At 44.0% G+C, this 18,266-nt stretch overlaps 1 protein-coding gene across 1 annotated transcript in view; it reads right to left on the bottom strand.

Annotated features, from left to right (window-relative positions):
- Positions 1 to 18,266, bottom strand: part of RAC2 (Rac family small GTPase 2) — an 80,536-nt gene that overhangs the window by 24,199 nt on the left and 38,071 nt on the right. The window contains exons 2-5 of the mRNA XM_044300516.1: positions 14,441 to 14,512; positions 11,685 to 11,802; positions 10,543 to 10,605; positions 4,127 to 4,286 (exon numbers count right to left, since the gene is read on the bottom strand). Of these exons, the coding sequence (XP_044156451.1) occupies positions 4,127 to 4,286; positions 10,543 to 10,605; positions 11,685 to 11,802; positions 14,441 to 14,512 (413 nt within the window). The remainder of the gene's footprint in view (positions 1 to 4,126; positions 4,287 to 10,542; positions 10,606 to 11,684; positions 11,803 to 14,440; positions 14,513 to 18,266) is intronic.

Below are 18,266 nucleotides of genomic sequence, written 5' to 3'. Positions count from 1 at the left end.
TCTCAGGTTAATTTGCATATGTATCAAATCTGTTTTTTTACACAATAAAAGCACACAGAGCTATGGGGACTGGGTATTGCGGATGCGCTAGCGGCCATCTAGCAACCCATGTCCTCAGCTCTATACACAAAATCCCGGTGACAGGTTCCCTTTAAGACAAAGCGTGCACGCACCTCAACATAACATTGGCGCCTAAATACTAGAGACTGAGATCAAACCTGCTGGTATTTAGTTAGTGTTGCTGAGTGGCAGGCTACCAAGTATTGATGCTTGTTTATCACACAGACTTATCAGTTCAAGTTTTGGTTCACTCCGGAGAACAGAGAGGACTTCACCGTAATCTCCAGTTACCCCAGCATGTTTATCGGGAGTGATATATATTAGGCACGTGCCATATTTTAGTTTGGGAAAAGGGAGGGGGATATTACTGTATAGTCTGGTAAGATTGCAAGATGCTGTGTCGCACCGTGGGCTAGCCTGTATCTCACACACTCATGATTGTTCCTGTTCTTCAGGGTAATAACAGGTATGGCGAGGCAGAGCTAGCTCTGCTCGCAGTAATTAAATTGCGCAAGTGTTTTCCGGCTACCATCGGAGGGCGCCGTGCTGTGCGACACAGGGGTCTCAGCCTCTGGGCTGAGTGTATGTAATCTGATTTTATGTTTACTGCATTTAGGAGTGTGTTTGATATCCCATAACAGTAAAACTAAGTCTGTTTTACAAGAGCTGGTGTCAGAGTCGTTTTCCTTGTTCCTGACTTCGCTGTATTCTGGGGAGCCCACCCCGGTACACGGCTTACAGATGGTGGGGGAAGCAGTCCCTTTCTAAGCTGAAACATTAGAAAATAAATGTATAACAATACATTTTGCAGAACTATCCCTTTTCGGTCATCTTCACAAACAGATTTACATTATTAAAGGGGTTATTCCAAAAATTTAAAACAGTTTTAGAGTCATCTGTTTTTGGAGGAATTTCTTTACTTTCTGTGGGTGGGCAGCAGCTCATAAAACACCTGCATCTCCCAGAATTCATTGCAATTAACTCCTGTCAACCCCTTCCTCCCCTGCATAGAAAATAACCATTCAGCCACCTGTATAGCCCAGCGACACATATGGTATGTCAAGCCCCCTCAATGTCCTTCTCCACTGTATGGAGAGATATAGCTATTACAGTATCTCCGGACAACTCAGAGAGGTGATGAAGATATTGACAAAGGAAGGTAACTGTTGTGTATGTGACTCCAGCCTTCTTTGCATTAGGTGGAGAGATCTGAAGCTATCAGCTACCCACCAAACTTAAAGACAAAATGATCATTTGTCTGAATATAATATTCCTATAAAAGGAAACTGAAGTATAGGATTATACAGTACAATAATAATAATAAGGACTATTCCTCATGCAACTTCTGAGAACTAATGGGAATCGTTGTAAAAGCTGCTCTGATGTAAATGACTTTTCATACATTGATAACCTGTGGATCAGCTTCAGTAAACTACCAGGAGTTTATTTAAAATTCTAGTCTCTTTATTCCATATCTTTCTTACTACTACTACTCTCAACATTTGCACCTAACGGTACTGGCGTCACGGACACAGGGGCCCAGCCACAAGCACCCAAAACATCACCACCATCAAGGGCACCTCAACCAACATCTGGCTGGTGTTCCCTAGGCTCTGTTCACACTTATAGGGAACCTGTCACCTGGATTTTGGGTATAGAACTGAGGACATGGGTTGCTAGATGGCCACTAGCACATCTGCAATACCCAGTCCCCATAGCGCTTTGTGCTTTTATTGTGTAAAAAAAAACTATTTGATACATATGCAAATTAACATAAAAGAGTCATATTTTACTTGTGTGACCGGAGAAGAGTCATATTTTCAAGCTCTGACTCATCTCAGGTTAATTTGCATATGTATCAAATCGGTTTTTATACACAATAAAAGCACACAGAACTATGGGGACTGGATATTGCGGATGTGCTAGTGGCCATCTAGCAACCCATGTCCTCAGCTCTGTACCCAAAATCCAGGTGACAGGTTCCCTTTAAACTAGTTGTTTCCCTCTGCTTTCTTGCTTTTAGTTCAGAAGAGCAGATCATTCTGTGGTATGTCATCCTCAATAAAATGAGTACCTAACAATTCCAATGGGGGTAAAAAAAAGTGAATAGTAATAGATCCATCACGTAGACTGAAAAATGGCAGAAATAATGTTTTGCCACGGTACATGAGCTACCTCTAAATTATTGGAGCATGAAATGGATGTATAGTATATTCTACAACCTTCTTAGAAAAAGTTATGTAGCAGCCTACCTGGTGGTCCATAGTACAGTTGTAGACAAGTAACAGATCTACCAGTAGGCCTTAGAGCAGCAGACCTTGATGTTATGTCACCAGTTTACAACATACCCCGAGTTTCGGAGGAGCAGTAATATTAAGGTATGGGCTGTGAAGCACCTACCGCTGACTGTTTTCAAACTGCATTTGCAGTGTCTGCATTTACCATCTTCTACTCCGATGGATATCACTGTACTATCCGTCTCCATTAGGCTTAATTTTTTTTTTAAGAAAATGCTTGTCATACATTATTTTACTCTAAGTGTACCTGCTGTCACTGTTCTAGGGGCTTACCAAAAAATGGCAGTAGCATCGACCTTCCACATGTATTGGCCTCTTGGTTATTCAAACGCTAAATATTGACAAAGTTTGGTCATTTCCATGTCCATGGAGCTATTCACTACTGTTCGGTATTTGTAATAAATTACATTGGATAGAATTTGTGAGGTTAGGAACACACATTGTAGCATCTGCATGTGGCCAAACATGTGGTGGCCAATGGAAGTATTTGAAGGTAATACCATAGCTTTACCCCCAAAAATCATACAGCCATTGGAGGCTATACATGGATGGAGTTTAGGCCACATGCTGTTGCCGCAGCGCGTTTTATTACCATCTGTGTGTAGCTTGTTAGTTATATTTAAAAAGGTGAGCCTCAATAGAAAGCTAGCGTTCATCGATCACATAGCTCTCCTTAAAGGGAGTCTGTCACCTACATTTTGCGCTTTAGACCGCTCATATCATGTTATAGCACAGTTGCCCAATATAAAAATAGTACCGCTCTTGTGTCTGTCCCACATCCACAAACTTAAAAAGAAAAACACTTTATAAAGGTATGCCGATTAGGTCCCACAAGTGCCCAGGGGTGGCATTAGGCCACTCTCTGATGTGCCAGCATAACCGCTCCCCTTGGAGTCCTCTGGCCCACCCTCCTCTCCTACTTCATCCTCCTCCTCTGGCTTAGAGATCTTGTGCTAGCTCCGGTCACAGCTGGGTTCGCACATGCGCACTGCTCTGCCCACTATGGGCAGCGGCACTGAACTTAACAGTGCGCATGAACAGACGACCGGGCACTTGCACCAGATCTTTAAGCCAGAGGAGGAGTATGAAGTAGGAGAGGAGAGCGGGCCAGAGGACTCCAAGAGGAGTGGTTATGCTAGCACATCAGAGAGGGGCATGGGTACTTGTGGCCAAAATGCCGCCCTTGGGCTCTTGCGGGTCCTAATCTGCATATCTTTATAAAGTTGTTTTTTTTCAGTTTGTAGATGTGGAACACAAGAGAGGTACTATTTTTATGTTGGGCAACTGTTCTATAACATGATATGAGCGGTCTAAAGCACTCAAAGTAGGTGACAGACTCCCTTCAAAAATGCATTGCCACTTTTTGAGAAAGAAACGATTCCCTGTCATTCTTTGTGAAGAAACATAACAAAATACTTCTTGGAAGCAGACATTTACCAAATCCTTGTCCTCGTCATTATCAGAACCAAGTGGGTGAGGAGTGTCAAATATTATGGTCAATAGTTTATAAAAAGCATCTGTGAAGGTACAGAAACTTCTAGAAGATGAGCCAAGACGAACTGTTATCATAATGCTTAAAGGTTAAATGTGTGTTTACTCCTTTCCCGGAACACTTGTATCTGTTCCCTGAAGATTATAAGCATGTATGGTCAGGTCTCCTACCACATGTAGACACGGTCATTGGACTTTCTGTACCAAACTGCTCTTTCATTTGTTTTATTAGAAAAAGTATATTCACTCAGTTCACTACCCTCAGCGTAGAACCTTACCAATTTCCTTGGCTAGGGCCAAGCCCTGTGGGTAAGAAATTGGGGCCAGCTTCTTTTCTTTAAGCTTCTCAATAGTTTCTTTGTCGTCACGTAGATCAAGCTTGGTTCCAACGAGGATTATCGGGGTACTTGGGCAATGGTGTCTGACTTCTGGAAACCACTGGAAAGGATAAAAAGGATAAATCAATCATTTATTCATTCAATAAATACCAACCGAAATTCTATTGGTAAAAATGCTAGTGATATAGAAAATTCTGATAGCTTATGAGCTTGCAAACTTACCTCCAGCTGAAACCCAATAAAATGCTCCAAGGAAATATGAAAGTTCAGGATTCATTTAAGCCAGCATTAGCACCCCACTGTGGTGCTTAGAACAGTGTAATCAACCCATGGATTTTTATGTATCCTTGGAGCACTGACTGACCTACTAATTCTTATTTTATGACGGTGCCATATGTTTCTTTGTTGTTCATGTGGACAGAGCAAACAATATTGCAAAGGAATCCCCAGATTGTAATAGAGGCAATAAATGGGCCAATTTTGATAGCATTGGCTCCAAATAAAAAAGAACAATTTTTATTTGTGTTTTAGAAGTCATCCATAGGTATACGCTAAATATATATTAGCAAAAATACAATGTAAGCTTTTCCAAATATGTGGATAGTAGCTATCGTGCATTCTGAGGAAATTATCAGTAAAATTATAAGACACCCTCTATTGACACTTATAGAATGCAGGGAAATGACTACAAAAGTTTAAATTAAAACACATTTTAATAAAATTGCTGAAAAGAACTGGGGGATGTTTTATGCCCAGCAATCTTTTTTTCATTGGATTTAACGTAGCCTTTAAAGTACATGTATTTTTTTTCACTGACTTTGGCTACATGCACACGACCGTGCCATTTTTTGCGGTCCGCAAACTACGGATCCGCAAAAATCGGAAGCCGCCCGTGTGCCTTCCACAATTTGCTGAACGGAACGGGCAGCCCATTGTAGACATGCCTATTCTTGTCCTCAAAACGGACAAGAATAGGACATGCTATATTTTTTTTTGTGGGGCCACGGAACGGTGCAACGGATGCGGACAGCACACGGAGTGCTGTCCGCATCTTTTGCGGCCCCACTGAAGTGAATGGGTCCGCACCCAAGACGCAAAAACTGCGGCTCGGATGCGGACCCGAAAAAACGGTTGTGTGCATGAGGCCTTTTACATTAAAATCAACAGGATGACTGATGAAGACAATTCATTGTCCAACCTTTTAATCATCACATCTATTGACCACTTGACTTAGGCTTCATGCACACGACCGTTTTTCGAGCCGCAGTTTTTGTGGCTTGGGTGCAGACCCATTCACTTCAATGGGGCCGCAAAAGATGCGGACAGCACTCCGTGTGCTGTCTGCATCTTTGCTCCATTCTGTGGCCCCGCAAAAAAAATATAGCATGTCCTATTCTTGTCCATTTTGCGGACAAGAATAGGCATTTCTACAATGGGCCACCCGTTCCGTTCAGCAAATTGCGTAAGGCACACGGGCGGCTTCCGTTTTTTGCGGATCCGTGGTTTGCAGGCCGCAAAAAAACAGAACGGTCGCGTGCATGTAGCCTTAAGTGTAGGAAAATTGGATGGGATGTCTGATTTTGGTGACAAGTATTGTTGGCTCCAGGTAGGATAACATTTTATGCAGGGCTGTTTATCCCTAGGACCATATTTAGATGCACCCCCTTCAGTACGTATGAGCATTTCCATCCTCCACATACTAAGGGAATGTCTCCTCCTTCTTTCACTTTCCTTATTTCATTCCCATAGAAAACAGCCACAGCTGTGTGGGAAACATGGCCCTGCCCTCTCAGCCCAAGACTTACATGGAACATGGACCTTGGACACTTGGACCTTGGAAACTCCATGCTGCCACCAGCTTCACAGGTAAGTAGAGAGATGCAGTGGTGGCCAATCTGTGTATGTGGGGGGGGGGGCTTCTGTTGGAAGGACTACAGTAGGGAAGCTGTGGCAAGCACTCTGGAGGCATCTGGAGTTGAGGAACTGTGTGAGAAATCCTCGGTCGGAGGTACTACATGAAGGCATCCGAGCAATTTTGGGGCCATCCGCTGCTAGAAAACATTGTTATGGTAGTACTGAGGCTAAGAAACAGGAAATAAAAAAAGTGGGCTGCTGCTGTCTGGGTGTAGCTGGCAATAATGGACTGCTTTTAACTTTTTCTGTAACCTAGTTATTATTTTCTCTTTAATACAGTGTGTGTGTGTGTGTGTGTGTGGGGGGTCAACTCGTTTCCATCTTCCTAGGAGGGTATAAAACATTGCTGTGCATGGGAATCTTTGTATTGTGCCATGATTGCATGTAACAATGGTCAGCTTCCTATGATAGGTATTGTAATGCACAGATACATCTGTACGAGATTTGGATGCAGGGAACAGTGGCATCGGAATGAGATGGGAAGGATATTACAGAGCAAGGGGAGGATCTGGGATTGGTTAGGGTCAGTGGGCCTGGGCACTTTGAAAAAAGAATATGCCCACCTGGGCACTTGGATCCTTTCTGTGATGCTAAGTATGAGCTTTCAATGGTATAAATAGTGAAGGTAGTTTTATTATGGACTTGTATTCCAAAAGGCTGCATATGGGAAGGAAACTGTCTGTCCTTAGTGACAGCTGCCAGGTAGTGGGCTGTCCCTGCCCCCTGATTAGTAAGTTCCGGGCAAGTAAGCAAAGAGAGAAGATGTGTATGTGGTTGCTGGTATGTCAAGTTGAAGATAAGCAGGAAAAGAAATCTTCTTCAGGGAGACACCATCCCCCTGGCTACTTTCACACTCGCATTTGGGCAGATCAGTAATGGATCTGCAAAAAACGGATTGTATTATCTTTAACATAGCCAAGACGGATCCGTCATGAACTCCATTGAAAGTCAATGGGAGACGGATCAGTTTTCTATTGTGCCAGATCCGTCCCCATTGACTTACATTGTGTGCCACGACAGATCCGTTTGGCTCAGTTTCGTCAGACGAACACCAAAAACGCTGCAAGCAGTGTTTTGGTGTCCGCCTCCAGAGCGGAAAGGAGACGGATCGGAGGCAAACTGATGCATTCTGAACGGATCCTTTTCCATTCAGAATGCAAAACTGATCCATTTTGGACCGCTTGTGAGAGCTCTGAACGGATCTCACAAACGGAAAGCCAAAACGCTAGTGTGAAAGTAGCCTAAAGCAACTGTGCTAAGAACCAACCTCTGAGGCAGAACAGACTTTTTGCAGAAGGTTGAGGGTCATTAAAGAAGGGACAGTGCTTGGACTAGAAATTCAGTGAAATATACAGAAACACACATTTATGGCTGTGGACCTCACTGCATGTGGTTTGAGGTATATCCTTCTGGTGCCCTTCTACACTAATGAGACAAACTATCCATCCATTCTAGGACTGCACTCTGCAGTAGCTCATTGTAGAGAAACAGTAAGAAAAAATGAATGCCCTTGGTCAATTGGGAATTCTGCCTGTTCCCTTTGTTTGCACTGTGCTACTTGTTAATGTCAGTAAAGAGGCTGCTTCTTGTCATAACCAAGCTGGCCTAGTCATTGCCTTCATCCACTGTGTTGTATTGCCTCTTCCTTTATCCTGCCTAACACCCTGCTACCCATCCATTTGCCATTAAGGAAACGCCACCCACCACCAGGCAGGAGCCATCCAAGTCGATAGTGTGCCCCGTGGGGAAGAAAGGATGCACTCCTCCCATCATTGCACTTGTGGCCTAGTGGAGCACTGGAGCTGAACTAGTCACCATACTACCACCACCCTCATCCTCTGTTTTAAATTATGTTTAAATGGGTTGTGTCACTTCAGCAAGTAGCATTTATTATGTAGATAAAATCAATGCAAGGCACTTACTAATATATTGTGATTATCCATATTGCTTCCTATGCTGGCTGGATTCATTTTTCAATCACATTATACACTGCTTGTTCCCATGGAACCGCCCACCCTGCAATCCATCATCGGTGCTCATGCTTGCACACTATAGGAAAAAGTGCCGGCCCCTCTATTGTCCGGGACCATGGGAGCGCACGTAGGCTAGTTCTTTTTTTCTATAGTGTGCAAGCACGACCACCACTGATGGACTGCAGGGTGGTCGCAGCCATGGAAATGAGCAGCGTATAATGTGATGGAAAAAGGAATCCAGCCAGCAAAGAAAGCAATATAGATAATAACAATACATTAGTAAGTGGTTTATATTAAAGGGGTTGTCTCACTTCAGTAAATGGCATTTATCATGTAGAGAAAGTAAAAGGCACTTATTAATGTATTGTGATTGTCCATATTGCTTCCTTCGCTGGCTGGATTCATTTTTCCATCACATTATACACTGCTCGTTTCCATGGTTACAGATCACCCTGCAATCCATCAGTGGTGGTCGTGCTTGCACACTATAGGAAAAAGCATTAGCCTCTCTGGTGGCCGGGACCATGGAAGCGCACATAGGCTGGTGCTTTTACCTATATTGTGCAAGCACGACCACCACTGATGGATTGCAGGGTGGTCTGTAACCATGGAAATGAGCAGTGTATAACATGATGGAAAAATGAATCCAGCCAGCAAAAGAGGCAATATCGACAATCACAATACATTAGTAAGTGCCTTATATTAACTTTCTCTACATGATAAATGCCACTTACTGAAGTGAGACAACCGCTTTCTCTACATAATAAATGGTATTTGTGGAAGTGACACAACCCCTTTAAGTGTGCTACAGTCTATTGGAATTCACTTAAAAGGCAAAATTAAGATAACTGACTCCCATTAAATGTTAGATAAATGTGAACAAGCCCTAACAAAAGTCTTTATGTCATTTCCTTGGTGTCTCTAAAATGGTTCGCAACCATCTTATAATACATCAATAATATTATTTTACAACTGCAAAAATATTTTTTAAGAAAATTAAATGAATGCACTAAAAAAAGGCATTGCCCATCACAGATGAGCCACTGTTCGGGATCTTTCTATGTAAAGCTGGGGGTAAATGAAAAATGATGATGTGCCTCCTCTTGGCTAGAAGCAATATTCTTTCCTGAATTATTAAAAGCTGTAAATCTGGAATTGTTGAAAAGCTGATCATGATTCAAACAAATTTTGTATCACCTGACCAAAATTGGAGATGTGCGTGACAACACGAAGAATGATTCAATAACATGGTGCCGACAGCTGTGGCCAATGATAATCAATCAGACTGATTATTCCATAGAGCAATCAATAGACAATGAAAATGTCTGCTTGCTGGAGGATGCAGAAGACATTCCCTGCAATTCAGTCTCACTGAGATTAAGGTCACGAAAAAGGGTCATAATTATATTCACCTTTAATAATAAGGAAATATCAGCAATATATATCTGTATAAATGTGGTATAAAGATACCGAACCCGAGTTTAGGAAATGTTTTTTTACAGTACTAATTAATTTATGAAGTTATTACCCAAAGTCTCGCAAGACTTCGCGAAGCAATAACTTCGGCTCATCGGAGCCAATACATTCTAATACTGTACGGAGCTCCTGCCCTGTACAGTATTGTAACGAACTTTTATGCGAATCGACTTCGGATGTTTCATCCGAAATCAATTCGCTCATTCCTAGTTGTAATAATCAAACACTCTTATGTGATATAGCTGCCAGGACTCCAGTCCTTAAAGGAGTTTTCCTGGTGTTTAACATTGATGACCTTTCCTTAGGATATGTCTTCAGTATCAGATCAGCAGATCACCCCGCCGATCAGCCGTTGGAGGAAGCTGCGGCACTTTTTGCACCTTTCCAGGAGGAGGAATATGGCCTCCATTGCCTAGGAATAGGCTACAGCGCCTACTGGAGTGCCATGGTCGCTTCAAACAGCTGATCAATGTGAGTGACAGCAGTCAGACCCTGGCCGATTTGATATTGATGACCTAACCTGAGGATAGGTCATCAATATCAAAACCTTGGGCTGTCCCTTTAAAGAAGTTGCCTAGTGGAATACATTTTGTTATATGGGTGGGATGGTTTGTTCAAAACAAAGCTTTGCTCGTCTCATCTATTCCCTGCCATTCCAATGCTTACTGGGTCCCCACTGGCTTCCACTTAGTGGTCCTAGCTGGAGATGCCTGGAGATGTCTCCTCACTCAGCCAATCACAGAATGGGGCGCCTCACCACTGCAGCCAGTGATTGTGTGTCAAGCCAGGAACAGGAAGCACAGACTATTGGAATTGCAGTGGCAAGGGATGAGTCAGGGCAGTGGGTTTTATCCCAGTGGACAACCCATTTAACCTCTGCCAGCTCCGGAGTATCAATTTACTTATTTGCATTACACACTATTTTTTGTATTTTTGTTATTTTGCATATATCACTCAATATAGGTTAATACATGAAAGTATATATGCTCTCACCTTTGCCCGCACATTTTCATAGGATGCTGGACTCACCAATGAAAAACATATGAGAAAAACATCCTACAAGAAAAAGAAAATTATTTGACATTCGATTTGACGTGACAATTCTTGCTGGAGCGATATCGTGTTAGCATCTGCAATTTATATACACAAAGGTTGGCACTTCAAGGGTTGTTTAGGGTCATCGGTTCAAGATGACAAATGAGGTTTCAATAATGTGGCCACTGGCGTGACCGTTCCTCAATCTATGAAATTCTTCTCAACAGCTCTGTTGTGCAGGTAACATTCTGGTTCTCAGGAGGAGAACTACAAGAAATATATAAGATTGTCCAATATAGTACATAAAAAATTCGAGAAATATAAAAATATATATATATCTATATGGTTTGCAATATTTGCAGCAGTCACAAGAAGCATTTGACATTTTCTCTCTAGGGAATAATAGAAGAAGTCACTTTGTCGGAATGTGATTTACTTCACTTTCTAGCTTTATTCTTAAAGAGGATATCACTATGCAATGGATAGGGCATTTCAAATAAAGTATTATTGCCAATAAAATATATATATATTTTTCATTTTTTGGTACATTTATCTCTCTGGTAGCGCTCCCTGCTGTTTATCTCCCTGGTCCACCTTTGTGGACTATTACGCTCAGTGGCTTCTCTGCTCCCTCCTTCCTCTCAGTGCGGGTGTAGTGATCTTATAGTGACCCAACCCACGCACTTTTCATTCATCTAACTTCATAGAAAAAATATGGCATTACATGCCAACTCTCTCTCTTGGGCTAATTTTGTATAAAAGGGAGTAAGGGGTTGCATCTTGGGATATGCAGGCGCTGGATGATTTGCTGCCCACCCACAGAAAGGGAGGAGAGTCCTCCAGATAAGTTAGTAAAATAATTTGAAATGCCTGGTATAACCCCTTTAAGGGGTTGCTGCTCACCGTTCACAGTTTTATGGAGACTTAGTGTACAAATAAAAAATGATGATAACCTTGGTCGCTATGGAAAAGGGTGACATTTTTATTGTCTTGATTTAAAAAAAAATAGGCCACTTTATTTCAGATTAATTCTGTGAGAACTTGGAGCGCACTGCAAAAGTGACTGTCCTATATATTATCATCTGCCAGAAGATTCTTACCGTCTGTGGGTATGAAAGTGGTCTCAGGCGATCGTAGTCCTCCTGTCCTGCTGTGTCCCATAATCCCAGATTCACTGGTTTACTGTCCACCATGACATTAGCTGAGTAGTTATCGAACCTGTTAAAGAACGGCCATAGTTACATGCTCATCTTTTCCAGGGGAACAAAGATTTAGTAGTGTGGGAATCCATTATGTCCGATATTTTCTTTCCATGGATTACAGACATGAAGCAACTGTTTGAATTGCCCCCATAACTATTAGACTAAAATCCCAAGAATCTGGCAACATGTCAAGTTGCAATTGCATCAACTTGCAGGGCACTATGCGGGGCCCCATTCACTTTCTCTAGATGCAATGCAGTAGCAATGGGATACTGGGACCTTGGGACACAGCCAAAGTCACTGTGTAGCCTCCTCCTTAAAAGGGTTGTGTCGCTTTAGCAAGTGGCATTAATCATGTAGAGAAAGTTAATACAAGGCACTTACTAATGTATTGTGATTGTCCATATAGCTTTCTTTGCTGGCTGGATTTATTTTTCCATCACATTATACACTGCTTGTTTCCATGGTTACAACCACCCTGTGATCCATCAGTGGTGGCCGTGCTTCCACACTATAGGAAAAAGTGCCAGCCTTTCTGGTGGCCAGGGCCGGTGGGAGTGCAGCTAGGCTGGCGCTTTTTCCTATAGTGTGCAAGCACGGCCACCACTGATGGATCACAGGGTGGTCGTAACCATGGAAATGAGCAATGTATCATGTGATGGAAAAATGAATCCAGAAGGCAATATGGACAATCACAATACATTAGAAGGTGCCTTGTATTAACTTTCTCTACATGATAAATGCCATTTGCCGAAGTGAGACAACCCCTTTAAAGGTTCACTTTTGATATGTCATAGAGACATATCAAAAGTTGAGATAATTGGTGGTCTGAGTGCTGAGACCCCCGTGATCCTTAGAAAGAGGAGAGAGAAGTGCTCACGTTGCATGATCTCTCCACTTGCTGCAGATGACAGAATCGAGGCAGGTCTGTAGACTTCTATTGAGCCCAACTCCTGCATCGAGGAGAGACAGTGTAAGGCTACTTTCACACTAGCGTTCGATCGGATCCGTTCTGAACGGATCCGATCATAATAATGCAGACGGAGGCTCCGTTCAGAACGGATCCGTCTGCATTATATTGGCAAAAAAAAGCTAAGTGTGAAATTAGCCTGAGCGGATCCGTCCAGACTTTTACATTGAAAGTCAATGGGGGACGGATCTGCTTGAAGATTGAGCCATATTGTGGCATCTTCAAACGGATCCGTCCCCATTGACTTACATTGTAAGTCTGGATGGATCCGCACGCCTCCTCACGGCCAGGCGGACACCTGAACGCTGCAAGCAGCGTTCAGGTGTCCGCCTGCTGAGCGGAGCGGAGGCTGAACGCCGCCAGACTGATGCAGTCTGAGCGGATCCGCATCCATTCAGACTGCATCAGGGCTGGACGGAAGCGTTCGGGTCCGCTCGTGAGCCCCTTCAAACGGAGCTCACGAGCGAACAGCCGAACGCTAGTGTGAAACTAGCCTAATATGTGAGCTTTTCTTTTTCTTCGTTCTAAGAATTGGTGGGATGTCAGCATTCAGATCTCCACCGATCAAAACATTTCATTTTTCTCTATGACATATGAAAAGTTATTATAAAAACTCAGTGACCCTTAAAAGTTAAAGGGGTTCTGCACTTTGTTTAAACTGATGATCTATCCAGAGGATCGGCGGGGGTCCGACACCCGGGACCCCTGCCGATCAGCTGTTTGAGAAAGCAGCGGCGCTCCAGCAGCGCCACAGCCTTCTCACTGTTTACCGCTGGCCCAGTGATGTCACGACTAGTATCAATGGTCTGGGCACAGCTAAGCTCCGTTCCCTTGAATGGAGCTTGGCCACCCCCAGGCCAGTTGATACAAGTCGTGAAGTCACTGGGTCTACGGTAAACAGTGAGAAGGCCGCGGCGCTGCTGGAGCGCCGCTGCCTTCTCAAACTGCTGATCGGCGGGGGTCCTGGGTGTCGGACTTCTTTCTGTCTGGCAACTCTTTTTACACCACTAGGTTTAAGTCTCGCACTGCACCACTAAGGATAACTTCATACTAGTGTCTGAGAGCTCCGGAGGCAGGCTGCTGGAGCCCTCTGGATCTGGCACTGCCGGAAGCTGCCTGAATGCCAGCCGGTCCCAATAACTATAATCTTCAGCAGTCCCCATTATAGTTAATAGAGTCCAACGGACATTCAGGCAGCTTCCAGCAATGCTAGATCCAGAGAGCTGCGGCAGGCTGTTCCTTGCTGGTGCTCTAAAACGCTAATATAAAGCTATCCTTAGTTGCCTTTAGCAAGTAATTGGACTCCACCCATTTTTCAGAGCTGCTTTTGAAAATTAAAAGTTGGGTCTGATTGGTTGCTATGGGCAACTAAGCCAGTTTTCCTTTACACCGGCTTTGATAAATCTCCCCCCAATGCATTGTGTCTGGACAGCATGGACAGCATAGTCACCAATAAAGGAAGCTAAGCAGAAGAAGCCATCAGAACATGCATAAGGGCGAACTGTGGGTTAATTACAAACATTTTCGTCACAATTTACAAGATGATTTAGGTTTTAGATCTCCATATGTTTTATGTGACTTTACCAAACACAACAAATCTCACTGTGTCAGTTCAAAAGGGCAGAGATTAGTCCTCGATTCTGTATTCCTACCAAGGTGGAGGTGAGTGAAAGGCTGTACTTACACGGTCGGGATATATTCTCCAGGGAAGGCGTTGGTTGTGTAACTGATGAGCAGACATGTTTTTCCCACAGCTCTATAAGGGAGAAACAAAGGCATCATGTCACTTCTATACTGCAAGCAGGCCATATGCAGACCACACTTCACTGGGAAATAGGTTCTTCAAGGTCAGAATCGTGCCTACATGGATTCAACCCTTAGCCCTTATAGTGTTATGAGTTAATAGAAGGTCAATTCATACTGTATAATAGCATACTGTATAATAGCATACATTAAAACACTATTAATTACAGGACAGCTTGAAATGCTCTAATAGTTACATAAGTTCATACTGCTGGTTAAACTGCATACAATCTGATTGTAACATAGTTGATATTTTTACTTATAATTCAATATTAGTGTTGGGCGCGAATATTCGTATCGCGAATTTTAATCGTAAATATCGCCACCTTGAGAATTCGTGAATATTTAGAATACAGTGCTATATATTTGTATTCGCAAATATTCTAGATTTTTTTTTTTCATCAGTCACCTCCCATCTTGCTTGTGGGCCAATGAGAAGGCTGCATTGTCTTTATCTGAGCTTAGCAACGTCCCTAGCAACCAATAGGAAAGCTGCCTACCCCTTACTATATAAGAACCTCCCCAGCAGCCATTTTCTGTAGTTTTATCGAGTTCTGAGAGAGACATCAGTGATATTGCTGTGTTCTGTGCTTTGCTTTATTACATTAGATAGTTAGATAGTTAGATAGCGTATATATATATATAATACAGATAGTTAGTGGGAGATAGTCAGTGTAGGTTAGATAGTGATATAGTGTAGCTGTCCATACATACACGCTACAGACATAGTGCTGTGATGTCACAACAATACTTAGTGCACCAATCAGTAATATGTAGTCAGACCTGCTAAAATGGGAAGTTGCACGTATTGCGCAAAAATATGCGCATCATTAATTGCCGATTTGCACAGTTGCGAAAATATATTGGAGCACTCTATCTGCATATAAAGCTATTGTAATGTTCTTCCATGCCAAACATTTTCTCCAGTCCCAGGAAACTTCTAGCAGCTTGAAAAATGTAGCAAAAGGGACCCCCGCCAGTATTGCATGCGCTTTATGCGAATATTACATTGGCGATTTTCGGAATCAAGAAAATAAGAAAATTTATGACAAATATTCGCCAAAATATTTGCGAAATATCGCAAATTCGAATACTGCCCCTGCCGCTCATCACTATTCATTATATCAATTTATTTTGTTGGTTAGTTCACATCTGTTACGAACAGTAGTGTGACGCATCATCGGGAGGCGCTGTTTTAGTTGTTGCCATGGAAGTGTTATGTAGGAGCCTGATCACGCTATCCCCCACTGACACGCTCATGATTGTGACAGACGCCTTCCTTATGACACAACTACCACGGTGGTACGCGCTTGACAATGTGCATCACCTGTTGTAAGTGGCACGCTCCTGCTTATGTATAGGTGGTATACTCCATTAAGCCCCATGCAGACGTCCGTGGAACGCGGTCCGTGAGATACTGGACTGGCATTGCAGGAGCACAGAACGTCATTGGTTGCTATGACCCGTGCGCTCCTGCAATGCCAGTCCGGTGTCTCACAGACCGTGTTCCACGGACGTCTGCATGAGGCTTTACTCACTAGATCTCCTGATGAAGCTCATTTCAGCAAAGCGTCATGTCGAGGGGTGTGTAATCTGCTGTGGTATTGGTATAAGGCTGCTCATATTTAAGGTACTTTCACACTTGCGGCAGGACGGATCCGACAGGCTGTTCACCATGTCGGATCCGTCCTGCGGCTATTTCGCCGTGCCGCCGGACCGCCGCTCCGTCCCCATTGACTATAATGGGGACGGGGGCGGAGCTCCGGCGCAGCACGGCGGTGCACGGAGAAAGGCCGCCGGACTAAAATTACTGCATGTCAGGCTTTTTAGTCCGGCGGCTTTCTCCGTGCACCGCCGTGCTGCGCCGGAGCTCCGCCCCCGTCCCCATTATAGTCAATGGGGACGGATCGGTGGTCCGCGGGCACGGCGAAATAGCCGCAGGACGGATCCGACATGGTGAACAGCCTGTCGGATCCGTCCTGCCGCAAGTGTGAAACTAGCCTTAGGGCTCATGCACACAAACAGATTTTTCTTCCGTTTCCGTTCCGTTTTTTTACTGGTCCGTATACGGAACCATTCATTTCAATAGGGCTTGAAACGGAAATGACTCTGTGTGCATTCCATGCCCGTATGTCCATTCCACAAAAATATCCGTGTTTTGCGGATCACAAAATACATACGGTTGTGTGCATGAGCCCTTATAGTGTGGCCTTCTCTCAGCTCAGCAAGTACGGTGGCTGTGCTTGGTATTGCAGCTCAGCTCACTTCAATGGGACTGAGCTGCGCCTAGGCTACGTGACCGATGAACGTGACATCACATGGCCTAGGCAAAGCTGCAAGAAGGTCGTGGTACAGCTGCGAGCGCTGGTGCCTTCTCAAAAAGCTGATCGATGAAGGTCCTGGGTGTCAGGCCCCCACCGATGAGATACTACTGATAGGTCATCAGTATCTGATCAGTGGGGGTCCTCAGTTAAAAAGTCTCAGAAAACCCCTTTTAGGCCTCTTTCACACTTGCGTTGTCCGGATCCGGCGTGTACTCCACTTGCCGGAATTACACGCCGGATCCGGAAAAACGCAAGTGTACTGAAAGCATTTGAAGACGGATCCGCCTTCAAAATGCTTTCAGTGTAACTATGGCAGCCAGGACGCTATTAAAGTCCTGATTGCCATAGTAGGAGCGGGGAGCGGGAGAGCAGCATACTTACAGTCCGTGCGGCTCCCGGGGCGCTCCAGAGTGACGTCAGAGCGCCCCATGCGCATGGATCATGTGATCCATGCGATCACGTCATCCATGCGCTTGGGGCGCCCCAACGTCACTCTGGAGCGCCCCGGGAGCCGCACGGATGGTAAGTATGCTGCTCCCCGCTCCCCACTACACTTTACCATGGCTGCCAGGACTTTAGCGTCCCGGCAGCCATGGTAACCATTGAGAAAAAGCTAAACGTCGCATCCGGCAATGCGCCGAAACGACGTTTAGCTTAAGGCCGGATCCGGATCAATGCCTTTCAATGGGCATTCATTCCGGATCCGGCCTTGCGGCAAGTGTTCCGGATTTTTGGCCGGAGCAAAAAGCGCAGCATGCTGCGCTATTTGCTGCGGCCAAAAAACGTTCCGTTCCGGAACGGAAGACATCCTGATGCATCCTGAAGGACGGACTGTCCATTCAGAATGCATTAGGATAATCCTGATCAGTATTCTTCCGGCATAGAGCCCCGACGACGGAACTCTATGCCGGAAGACAATAACGCAGATGTGAAAGAGCCCTAAGTGTAGTAATCTGATCTGATAAATAGTCTATCACTGCTGGATTGCATTCAGAGCGCAATCTTTGCAATATTGTGGATATTTGGAAACTGTTCTTAAAACAGAAATATCTTCAAACCCTCCATCCCTGGACTTCTGTGCATCATTACTTTAGATGTACAAGGACACACCTGACTTTAATCCCTTAATGACCAGGCCATTTTGTACCTTCGTGACCAGGCTTGTTTTTGAAAATCTGACATGTATCACTTTATGTAGTAATAACTTTGGAACACTTTTTCTTATCCAAGACTGTGAAACTTGTGTGATGATAGGTGACACAAAAAATGGCTTTTTTGGGCACAGTTTTTTTTTTTTACGGTGTTTACCTGAGGGTTTAGGTCCTGTGATATTTTTATAGAGTTAGTTGCTACGGATGTGGCGATACCCAATATGTCAACTTT

This window comes from Bufo gargarizans, chromosome 7, assembly GCF_014858855.1.
Source record: "Bufo gargarizans isolate SCDJY-AF-19 chromosome 7, ASM1485885v1, whole genome shotgun sequence".
NCBI lineage: Eukaryota > Metazoa > Chordata > Amphibia > Anura > Bufonidae > Bufo > Bufo gargarizans.
This window is presented reverse-complemented; position numbering and strand designations above follow the sequence as displayed.